A 12580-nucleotide genomic window follows, 5' to 3' on the forward strand; every position below is an offset into this window, starting at 1 on the left:
ATGGTTTGCACACATTATAGCCTCACCCCAAAGCTTTTCTGACAAACCAGAATCAACCAGCATAGTTCTGGTCATTGCCTGCAATGATTGACCACGTCTTTCAATAAATGAATTATGTTCTGGCCTGTAGGGGGCAGAACGCCTATGTTCTATACCAGCATTCTCCAACATTGATGTAAACCTATGATTAGTGAATTCAGACCCATTATCAGTGACTAGGCAAAGTACTTTTTTATCCATCTTACGTTCAACAAACTTTAACCATTTAGTAAAATGTTGGAAAGTTTCTGCCTTTGATTTCATTACATAACAGAAACCATACCTAGAATAATGGTCCATAATGCTGAGTATATAGCAGGCACCTCCTAAGCTAGGTTTCTTAGGGCCAATTAGGTCTGCAAACACTACATCCAGTGGTTTAGATGTCTTGAATCCTTGAAACCGGTTTGCAGGAGTAACCTTACTTTTAGCCTGGTTACAGGCATTACAGTTAAGATATTTTGAACAAGGTTTCAAATTGATTCCATTAGATAGAATAACAGTTTGATGTACCATTTTAAAATTTACATGGCCTAAACGTCTATGAAGTAGATGTATACAGTTATCATGGGGCTGTTTATTCTTATAACCAGGTTCAGAACTCGCAATATTTAAAGAGTTCTCATGTAGAATAAATAAATTATTCTCCAAATTGGCAATAACACTATTACCTTCCTTTTCAATAATGCATCTATCATTCTTAAATGTTACTGTAAACCCACATTTCACAAGGTCTTTTACAGATAATAGATTAAATTTCATTTTAGGTACATATAACATTTCCAATTTTTCATTAATACATGGACAATAAGCTGTACCTTCACCTGAAGCCTTGATTTTCCAACCATTTGCTAAGGAAATATGCTGTTTGCTAGCCTTCATAGTAACAAACCTTTCTTTAACCTTAGTTATAGAATGGGATGCGCCACTGTCAACCACCCAGAAACTATGGTTTACAGCCTTATCAACCTTAGCTACAGTTACAGTAACATTGTTGCTTTTTCTTTTACTATTAGCAACACTCCTTTTCTTGCTATTTTTACAGTTCTTAGCAATATGCCCCTTACCACCACAAGAATAACATTTCTTAACAAAATTTACAGTTGAAAACTGTGTTTCTTCTTGTGATTGATTGTCTCTGAACTGAACTCTATCCTCTCTTCGTCTGGACTCTTCAAGCAATCTCCCGGTAACCTCAGATAATGTCAGTTCATCTCGTGAAAGAACTTCCAATGAGGAAACAAAAGAGTCGTAGCTTTCATCAAGCGATGATAGAATAATATACACCTGTTGAAGCTCAGAAAAAATTAACTCTTTTTCTTGCAAATCCTGCAAAGTTTTCTTCATGAAGTCTAAATGAGCCAACATATCACCACCTTTTTGCAAACGGGCTCTAAACAGTTTCCGTGTGAGATGAATATGAGCACCCACACTGTCCCGAACATAAATTCTCCGCAATGTGTTCCAACACCTAGCAGCAGACTCTTCGCCACGAATATGGACCAGTTGCTGGTCATTCAGTGTTAGTCCAATAATGCAGAGAGCTCTCTCATTGTCCCTGTTAAACTGCGCAATCTTCTTCGCATCCTCATTATCAGCAGGATCCCAACCTGTAACATCTGGTGGGTTCTGAACCACAGACCACAGTCCTTCTCTACGCAGAAGTAGGGAACACTTCAAGGACCAGGAAACATAGTTGGTTCCATCAAACCGGGTAATCATGGAGTGTGCAGCAGACTGGTCTTGTGCCATATTCACAAAAATAAACTATCCAAAAAGTGGTGCTTAAAAAAAAAATTATGGTTAAGGCAGGGCGTCTGGGCCCATAACCAATGTTAGGTACTGGTGCGATTAAGCACTAGCAATGAACCCCAGGTCGAGGTTATAACAGAGCAACCCTGTAAAGTATACGCAGCATGCGATAGATAAAGCAACCACACTGAATAATGGATAGTAAAGTAACAAAATAAACTTTACTTTTTGAAGAATATAGCAAAATCGATAAACACAGCCAAAAAGTCATACACAGAAAAAACAGTCCAATACTACCAAGATAACTTGGATACAAGTAGCAAATAACTTACACACAGTAAGTAGTAGCAACAGTAGTAACAGTTAGACAGCAGTTATCATACATCAATCAAGAGAGAGAGAGAGACAAAATCAGCTGCAATTTAAATGCCGTAATCTACTAATTAGCAGATCTCCTCTCTTAAAGATACATAACATGCCTTGTGCAATATATTGTCTACCCAACATGTTGGTTACACCCTAACACAGTCCATAAGCCGAGCCACAGGCATCCAAAAGAAGCCACAACGATGCCACACACATCAGAGAGCAAATGGCATAGATTATGTTATTTACACAATGACATAATGTGCATAATGACGTCACTTTTTTCTTTGCAACCTCCTGCTGTGGAGGCCATCTCATTTGCATAACTTTCACAAATGAAGGCAAATATACATCTCCCAGGATAATGTTGCAGGATCCAATCTGGGTCAGTCACTGGGACCAGAGCTTTTGGGCTCGTGCTGGAGCCCATCCTGAAGGACCTTCTCTCTCACCAGAATGCGTCTGTCTCTCACATTCTGGTGAGAGAGAACTTCCTTGAGGATGGGCTCCAGCATAACTCCGAAAGCTTGGAAGACTAAACATTTGGTCCTGGCGACCGACTCAAATTGAATCCTGCTGCATAACTTTTCTCCATCATATGATTCACGAGACAATTGTCACCCATAAATGAAGATAAATTTCAGGAACAAAAGAGTGTAATTGAGGTTCTGTGTTTACTTAAAACAAAAGCAAAAGGCCTTAGTGCCGTGATGGTGAACCGATGGCACATGTGCCAGAGATGGCACGCAGCGCCCTCTCTGATGGCACACGAGCCGTCGCCCCAGTTTAGCTCCACCGCACATGTGCGCTCACCTCCTAACAGCCAGCCGGTCTTTGGATCTCTGCTATGCAGGCGTGGGACATGGGGCGCATGTGCAGGACCGCACACACATTGCATTTTGGGGGTTCAGGCGCACACACATTTGCTCACACGTGCACACACTTTGGGCACTCAGTCCAGAAAAGGTTAGCCATCACTGCTATAACCCATTCTTGGAGAATGATTGGATATTTTTACACTGATTAGTTGCTTCATGGGCCAACAAATCTGGGGAATCTAATCCCCTAATCTCTGTCTTAATGTTCTCTGTGCAATGAAAATAAGACAAATGCTACTTGTTAGTATCATGCCCCATGGCAAGTCAGGGATCACCAGAAGGGGCATCAGATTTTATGCCAGCGTAAAGTGCAAACAACACTTTAACTCAGGTGTGGGGAATAGCTCTAAGCTCTCCTCCTACCCCTATAAATCTTCCAATATGCTTGAGGCACCCAGCTGAGGTGTCAAACAGTATTTTCTCAGCACCTCATTCCAGAAAGTCAGAGGCCATCTCTATATCCTATACTGATAAATTCCACAGGTTAACACAGTGACAAGTGAAAATATCTCACCACCACTCCGCCGCTGGCTGAATTTCCCACTGTCTAGCTTTTATTGCATGACCTCATATGAGAGGAGAAAACATATATGCACTTTTGCAACATCATGCTTCACTGTACAGTATTTATTTGTAGATTTAAATGATGTCCATTTTAGTGTATGATTCTTGCATACATTTTCCTTTTGTATTCTTTTTAACAGCCACACCTTAGCTGCAGTGGTAGGTGGCTCCCAACGGGTCATAGCTATGAATCTTGCTTCTTCTGTGTTGGTGTTCTTTGTTTTCTATATACATTTCTTGAAGGATGGCCAGGTCTATGTTATTGTCCAATAAACATTTGGAAACATATTGGCTCTAGAGTCTATAGAGACTCTCAGTCATCCAGGTCACAGTTGTCCCAAAGGTGCTTTTTCAGGAGGCAACTGGACTTTCTTGTTTTTTTTCTTTTGAAGACACTTCGCTTCTCATCCAAGAAGCTTCTTCAGCTCTGACAGGATAGTGGGGAATGGAAGGATTTATATTCCTTGCAGACAGTCGGTCATTTGCATCCTTTTAGGGGGTCCTTGAAGCCCTTGGAGATTTATCTGTGTCCTCGGGCTCCTGTACGCTGCAATTTTTCCCCCTCTAGAAATCCATTCCTACTCCCACACCATTCAAAGGTTGTTCATCCCAAATTGTATAGCTAAAAGTCTATACAATTGCAGAATACAGGAACCAATAGCACTACTCAGGTGACTCTGAGAACACAGATAAACCTCCAAGTGCTTCAATGGCCCTCTAAAAGGATGCAAATGACCAGCTGTCTGCAAGGAATATAAATCCTTCCATTCCCCCACTATCCTGTCAGAGCTGAAGAAGCTTCTTGGATAAGAAGTGAAACGTCTTCAAAGAAAAAAACAAGAAAGTCCAGTTGCCTCCTGAAAAAGCACCTTTGGGATTGGCTCTTGAGTGTGTTGAGATATTTGACACTGATTTGGCAGAGTCAAATAATATTCCCAATCTCACTTGTCATTTGGGCCCGAAAAGGTCTAGAAAACGGCCTAGACATTGGTATTTGAACGTAGATATTTTTAGCATTTATATTTTGTTGTGGTTTATTAGTCTAGGTGAAATGTTGATTATATGTTGCTATTAGTCTATGTATGATATGCCATAAATGAATAAACCCCTTTCCCGTTTTGTGCCGAGATGGAGTACCCAAACAAATCACTCTTGGTACAGTTTAAAACTAAGTGGGAATATGCTTGATTAGTATTTGGAATAGACTGCCAGAAAATAACAGGGCTTAAAGTTGGATTGAGAAGTTGAAAGAAATGTTCTGGAAATTGCCAAGAAAACTTCATGGACAAATCCAGGAAATCACCAGGAATTTAGGCGTTAAGGAGATGAGTTCACCCTAAATGAAATTTCAACTTCGCCTTCTATTAGATGCCTTTTTCTCTAAATAGCCTCAAATATTCTAAGCAACTCATGGACAAAAGCTATTGTGGTCCTTACAAAAAGTGCTCCTTCTGTTTGGACAGGGTGGCGTTGTTGGAATCACCATAAATTGGGATTGTGACCTTGACTGGTCTCTGAAATACTGTGTACCTGTTTACAAGTTCCATAGGCTTTATGATGAAGACAGTAACGTCTCACCAGGCTATAATTTCAGGTATGGATTGATTTTGGGGGTTGTTTCATTTAGCACACCACATTTCAGCTAGTATGAAATGAACAAGGAAGAAATATCAGGGAAGAATGAACGAGGAAAGAAATATCAGGAAATTAAAGTCAAAAGCCAGAAGCCAGGAAGTCCAATGGAAATTTAGGATTTAACCTGCACGCTTTGCTATTTCATCCTAGGTGAATTGAGTGGCTTTTTGAGAGCATAAGGACATGCCATTGTCTAGAAAACCCAAACTAGCAAGCATGAAGAAAACAGCACACAAAGGAATTGATTATTTGCAGTCTCTGGACATTTGCTTTGAAAAATAAGTAACTGTAATAAATGTCAGCCTATATTCTCCATACTTTAGAATAGTGGTTCCCAAAGTGGGCGGTACCGGCCTCTGGGGGGCGTTGGGATGGCTTAGGGTGGCGGTAAGAGGCAAGGGGGGTGGCAGGGGGGCAGTAAGAGGCAAGGGGGGCGGCAGAGGAGTGCTGGAGGTGGCCTCCTCTAGTGAGCCATTCAGAACCAGTTCGGTCACTCACCCGTGCCCATCCAGAAGCTGCTCGATCGCTCGCTCCCCCCCCGCCCATCTGCACTATGCTAGCCCTGCCCACCACTCACTGATTGGCTGGCTCACCAATCGCCCCGCCCGCCTCTAAGAGCCCTATCTAAACCCAGTTACTTTTTTTCCTGCTTAGCTTTTTATAGATAGGGCTCTTAGAGGCGGGCAGGACGATTGGTGAGCCAGCCAATCAGTGAGCAGTGGGCAGGGCTAGCATAGTGCAGATGGGCGGGGGGAGCGAGTGATCAAAGGGAGGCCACTTCGCCTTCCTTCACTCCCACTTTGTCTTGATGAGGTTGCTGCAGCTGCCGGACGCGGACAGACAGAGGTAGTCAGAGCGGTGGGGAAGCCCGGGCGGGCGGGTGAGCGAGCAAGAGAGCTGCCTGATCCTCCATCGCTCGACCGCTTGCCCGCCCGGGCCACTCTGGCTACCTCCGTCCATCCGCGCCCGGCAGCTGCAGCGACCTCATCAAGACAAAGTGGGAGGCGAATTGGCCTCGGTGCCCTGCCTGATCCTCCTTCGCTCGCTCACTATTTTGCCTGCACAGGGTGCCTCAGCAGAAGCCCTTTGCTGGCGGCCAGACCTCCCCTCCCCAGGGTGACGGCCCATCCATGCTTACCGTCCCAGTAGTGCTGCGGCCACCCGGCCTGCGAAGAGAGAGAGTGAGTGAGAGTGAAGGGTGGGGGAGAGCAGCAGAAGGGGTGGGGACTCCCATATTCCCTCCCACCTGAGCCTTCCCAGAGGAGGTGGGGCTGGGGAATGTGTGGCAGGGGGCGCTGTCTGGGGTGGGACTAGATGACCTCTGGGGGTCCCGACCTGCCCCTCTGACTCTGGAGACCAGAAGCAAGAAACACACACACAGCAAAAGTGTCTGATTTTGAATATAATCCTCCCTAGTGCTTGGGGAAAAAATAAGAGGAACATTTGGATATACATTTTGAATTAACTTGGGAAGAAAATTGCTAAAATCACTTCATGCAGTAGCATTTCTTGTTGAATTAGCAGAGTAATATATACAACAGCCAGGTAAGATAGTTTTATCTGTCTTATAATGTGCGTGGGTAGAGGACTTAGGCATAAGTGCAATGTTTGCCTGTGATAATATAATAAATTCACACCTTATACATTTGAATTAGATGTTTTTCAGTTCACCTTTAACCTATACTTGATATACTTGTATTCAATACATAAGGTGTTAATTATGTTAATGGAAGAGATAGGAAACTGCATTAGTGATATGTATGTCAATGCTTTGATTTGTACTAAAAATGTTTAGTTTAAAGAAGTTATAAGGAATCACAAATATGAGTGTGGAAAATGTAATGTAGTTGTGGATGACCCTTTGCATGAGTTGTATTGGGAAAAATAATAACAATAACAACAACAACAACAACAACAACAATAATAATAATAATAATAATGATTTAAAAAATAATGATTCCCCAAAGAGGTAAAAGGCTACATTTTGCTAGAGTTATTCTTTGCTTCCAAACATCAAACATGGAGAAGTAAAAACTATTGTCAGGAGAGAGTACACCAACAGAGTTAGGAAAATTTTGAAATCTAAATTAAATGGTGGTGTTGTGTACTGGTGAGCCTGGCCAGCAGAGGGCAGTGAAGAGTTGGACTCCTCTGATTGGTCCAGGCGCACCGGCCAGCCGGCGGGAGAAATACTTTGTTCCAATTGGTTCGTCGTCTGACAGCTCCTGGTATAAATAGCTGTCAGACGACTAGTTTGTGTTCCTGTCAGTTCTTGTTCAATAAACCACAGTTGCATTTATATTCGCCTCCGTCTCCTCATTCGAGGCTCAACACTGGCGACGAGGACGGGCGACGTGGACCCCTACACCGTGCCTACAATGGCTTCTAACGCTGCCTTTTCGCCGTTCCGGCCAGAGGCTGAGGCTTGGGAAGCTTTTCTCGAGAGGTTCGACTGCTTCCTCATAGCCCACGATCTCGTCAGCCTCTCACAGGAACGAAAGCGCGGCATCTTCCTGAATTACTGTGGAAGGGAGATGTTCGCCACCGCGAGGGCTCTCGCTGCTCCCGATCCAGCTAACTCGCTGCCCTGGGACGAACTCCTGGCTCGCCTGAAGCAACACTACGAGCCCGCCCCGTCTCGTTTCGCCCGGCGGCAATATTTCCGCCGGTGTATTCAAAAAGAGGGCCAAACCATCGCCCAGTACGTGGCCGCTCTCCGCGCTGAGGCAAGTCTCTGTGAATTCAGTGACTTGGAAGACGCGCTGCTAGAGCAATTTATCTATGGGCTCAGAGACATTAAACTCCACCGCCGCATCCTAGCTCGACCTGAGTTAACATTAAAGATAGCGGTTGATGATGCCAGGGCTTATGAGATGGCTGATCAATCCACACCGGATTTCAGCCACCTCAACCAGCACCCGCATGCCGCTTACTTGCCGCCCGCTCCCTACGCGGCACCTTCTTCTGCCTACGCTTCCTCGACCGCTTCGACGTTCCGCGCTGAGGTAGACCAAACCGCTGACCGCCTTCAAACCCTCTCCACCCGAGATGGACGCCAATGCCTCAGTTGTGGCGGCCGCCACCAACGCTCCCAATGCAGGTTCCGGCAAGCCCTCTGCCACCAATGCGGCAGGAAGGGCCACCTCGCTGCTGTTTGCCGTTCCGGCCAACAGGACCGCCGCAGCCCTCTACCGCCGCCCCGTCAACCACCTTCAATGGCTTCCCGCCGTCAGCATTCCCTCTCCGTGGGGGACCCAGCTGAAGCTTACCCTGAATGGCTTGTAGACTCGGCCTCCTCAACTTTGGAGGGCCGAGGTAAGCTGCACCTCCAAATCGCCATTGAGGGGGTTCCCTGCCCTATGGAGGTGGACACAGGGTCGGCCCGATCCGTAATGTCATGGGCCACCCTTAGCTCCTTCCTGCCCTGGGTCAAACCTCATCATTTACAACCCCCTGACTGCCGCTTGCGCGACTATCAGGGAAATGTCATAGACCTCTTGGGCTGCCGATCCTTTCACGTATCTTTCGGCTCTCGCAAGGCAAAGCTTCCCTTACTAATTGTAAAAAACCCCCTCGCCTCCCTTCTAGGACTGGACTGGTTTAAGGCCCTCGGCCTCTCTATTGCTGGGGTTAACTCTCTTTCACCCCTCCCTCCTGTTTCCCCGCCCTCTATCTCCTCACTCCTTTCCGAATTTTCCGATGTTTTTTCCCCTTCTTTAGGCTGCTACACTGGCTCTCCTATCTCCCTCAACCTCGACCCTTCAGTTCCTCCAATCCGCCTGAAGGCCCGCCGGCTTCCATTTGCTTTAAAAGCAAAAGTCGACGCCGAACTAGACAAATTAATTAGCCAGGGTATTTTAGAACCCATTGATTTCTCCCCCTGGGAGACCCCCATAGTCGTGCCTTTGAAGTCCGACGGATCTATTAGGATCTGCGCGGACTTCAAATCCACTCTTAACAAGGCCCTCCAATCACACCCCTACCCTGTGCCAGTTGTGCAGCACGTCCTGCACACTCTGGGCCAGGGTCGCATCTTCGCGAAGCTGGACCTCGCGCAGGCGTACCAGCAGCTGCCTGTCGACGAATCCACCGCGCTTGCGCAGACCATCGTAACTCACCGCGGCGCATTCAAATGCCGCCGCCTTCAGTTTGGCGTGAGCGTGGCCCCCGGCATTTTCCAGGGGCTCATGGAGCGCTTGCTCCATGGCATCCCCGGGGTCACGCCCTATTTTGATGATGTTCTAATTGCCGCCCCCAACCAATTAGAACTCATCAAAACCCTGCGCCTGGTCCTGCAACAGTTTCGGGCCGCCGGCCTGCACCTCAAACCCTCCAAGTGCCAGCTCGGCGTCCCCTCTGTCACTTTCCTCGGCTTCATGATCGATGCCAACGGCATCCACCCCGACCCATCCAAAGTCGAGGCCATTCTCTCCGCCCCCACTCCTTCAAACAAGGTGGAGCTCCAAGCCTTCCTTGGTCTCCTAAATTTTTATTCCTCCTTTATTCCTCACAAAGCTTCCCTGGCCGAACCCCTTCACCGTTTGCTGGACTCTTCCTCTCCATGGGTCTGGACCAGCCGCGAGGCGCATGCGCTCGCGGCTGTCAAGCGCTCGCTCACTGCCCCGCCAGTCCTCGCCCAGTATGACGAGCGCTTACCTCTAACCCTGGCCTGCGATGCTTCTCCCTTTGGGGTCGGGGCTGTTCTTAGCCATTCTTACCCGGATGGCTCTGAAGCGCCCATAGCCTTTTACTCCCGCACCTTATCCAGGACTGAGCGAAATTACAGCCAGCTGGATAAGGAGGCTCTTGCTGCCGTTGCGGGAGTAAAACGTTTTCATTACTACTTGTATGGCCGCCCCTTCTCTCTGATTACCGATCACAAGCCCCTCCTAGGCATTATTGCAGGGGACCGTCCCACGCCCCCCATTCTTTCCCCCCGCATGTCTCGTTGGGCTGAATTCCTATCCTCCTACTCCTACACCTTGTCCTACAAGCCTGGCGGCCACATCGCTCACGCTGACGCGTTGAGCCGCTGCCCTCTGCCTCTTCCTGTCACTGATCCAGCCCCTGTCCACTCTATTAATCTCCTGGCTGACCTCTCCCTACCGATGTCCGTTTTGGACATCGCTCAGGCCTCCCGAGCTGACCCCATCCTGCACCGAGCCATGACCGCTGTCACTCGGGGCTGGTCTGCAGCCTCCAATGATCCCCAACTCTCCCCCTTTTTCCGCCGCCGCCTCGAACTCTCCATCATGCAGGATTGCCTCCTGTGGGGCAACCGCGTGGTTGTTCCCTCTTCCCTGCGGCCGGCTGTCCTGTCTCGCCTCCATGACGGTCACCCTGGCATAGTCCGGATGAAAAGCCTCGGCCGCGGCTATGTCTGGTGGCCGTCCATGGATGCGGACATCGCCGCCTACGTCCAGCGTTGCACCCCTTGCCAGCAGGTGCGCTCTGCGCCACCTTCTTCCCCACCTAGGGAGTGGGAACTCCCTATGGGCCCATGGAGCCGACTCCACGTCGACTTCATGGGGCCCATTGAGGGCCGCCTCTTCTTCCTCCTGGTGGATGCCTGGTCGAAGTGGGTTGAGCTGTTTCCTATGCCCAGCTCAACCTCTTCGGCCACTATCCGCATCTTGGATTCCCTATTTAACACCCATGGCCTTCCTGACGTTATCGTTTCCGATAACGGGCCCCAATTTTCCTCCACCGAATTCCAGTCCTACCTTGCCTCCCTGGGCATCCGCCATGCCCCGGTGGCCCCCTACCACCCTGCGGGCAACGGCCTTGCCGAACGTGCGGTTCGCTCCGCTAAAGAAGCCCTGGCCCGCATGGCCGCCCTTCCCTGGCCATCCCGCATCTCCACCTACCTCCGTTCCCAGCACTCCACCCCTTGCCCCACCACGGGCAAAAGCCCTGCAGAGCTGTTGCTTGGCCGCCGTCTTCGTTCACTCCTCGACCGTTTCCACCCTCTCTACCATCCTTCCTCCCCTGCCGTTCCTCCCCCTCCCAGGTCTTTTCTGGTGGGTGAGGGGATATTTGCTCGCAATTACACCGGCGAGCCAAAGTGGCTACCTGGCAGAGTGACTGACATCACGGGGCCCTGTTCTTACAGGGTCCTCCTCGATGATGGCAGACATTGGCGGCGGCACATAAGCCAGTTGCGTCGGCGACCGGAGGGACCTGAACACAACACACCTGCAGAAAAGCAACCAGGCCCTAACGACGCCGCCTGCCGGCTCGACCGTCCACACACCACTAGCTCCGACCTCGCAACCACCCCTCCCGGTGCGCTGGCTCACTTACCATTGGCTGTCGGTGCATTGCCGGGAGGAAGACCCATCCTGGACGCTGCCAGGCCTGTTCGCCACAAGAGCGGAGCCGACACTCCACCTCCCCTGGGCGAGGCGCCATCTTCCTTGAGGCGCTCGCAGCGCGTGCGCAGGCGTCCGTCGTACCTAGACGATTACGCCTGCGCAATCCAGGGGAAAGGGGTGTTGTGTACCGGTGAGCCTGGCCAGCAGAGGGCAGTGAAGAGTTGGACTCCTCTGATTGGTCCAGGCGCACCGGCCAGCCGGCGGGAGAAATACTTTGTTCCAATTGGTTCGTCGTCTGACAGCTCCTGGTATAAATAGCTGTCAGACGACTAGTTTGTGTTCCTGTCAGTTCTTGTTCAATAAACCACAGTTGCATTTATATTCGCCTCCGTCTCCTCATTCGAGGCTCAACAGGTGGAAATACAATCAAGGCCATAAATACCTGGGCAATACCAGTTATAAGATACACAGCTGGTATAGTTAACTGGACACAAGCTGATTTGGACATTTTGGACCGAAAAACCAGGAAACTAATGACAATGCACTACAGTTTACATCCACGCGGTGACACTGATAGACTATACCTGCCCCGAAAATCAGGTGGCAGAGGATTATTACAAGTGAAGCAAATAGTTGAAGAAGAAAAACATGCACTGGCTGATTATTTAAAAGAAAGTCAAGAACATCTATTAATCGAAGTAAAGAACAAAAATCTACTGAAGGCCCAACAGACGAAACAAGAATACAGAAAAGATGTGATAAAATCAAGAATAGAGAGTTGGCAGAACAAAGCCTTACATGGTCAATTTCTGGAAAAAATAAAAGATAAAGTGGACAGTGAAAAAACTTGGTTATGGTTAACGACAGGTACATTAAAGAAAGAAACAGAGTCACTAATCCTGGCTGCGCAAGAACAAGCTATCCGAACAAATGCCATTAAGGCCAAAATCGAAAAATCCTCTGATGATGCCAAATGCAGACTCTGCAAAGAAGTTGATGAAACTGTTGACCACATACTCAGCTGCTGTAAAA

General features: G+C 48.2%; 1 protein-coding gene across 3 annotated transcripts in view; it reads left to right on the top strand.

The window, feature by feature from the left end:
* Window positions 1–12580, top strand: part of P2RX1 (purinergic receptor P2X 1) — a 77818-nt gene that overhangs the window by 44408 nt on the left and 20830 nt on the right. For all 3 annotated transcript variants that reach the window (XM_081943725.1, XM_081943727.1, XM_081943726.1), the window contains exon 8: window positions 5063–5193. In XM_081943725.1, the coding sequence (XP_081799851.1) occupies window positions 5063–5193 (131 nt within the window). The remainder of the gene's footprint in view (window positions 1–5062; window positions 5194–12580) is intronic.

Source organism: Natrix helvetica (genome assembly GCF_964273705.1).
Source record: "Natrix helvetica genome assembly, chromosome: 2".
NCBI classification, from domain to species: Eukaryota; Metazoa; Chordata; class Lepidosauria; order Squamata; family Natricidae; genus Natrix; species Natrix helvetica.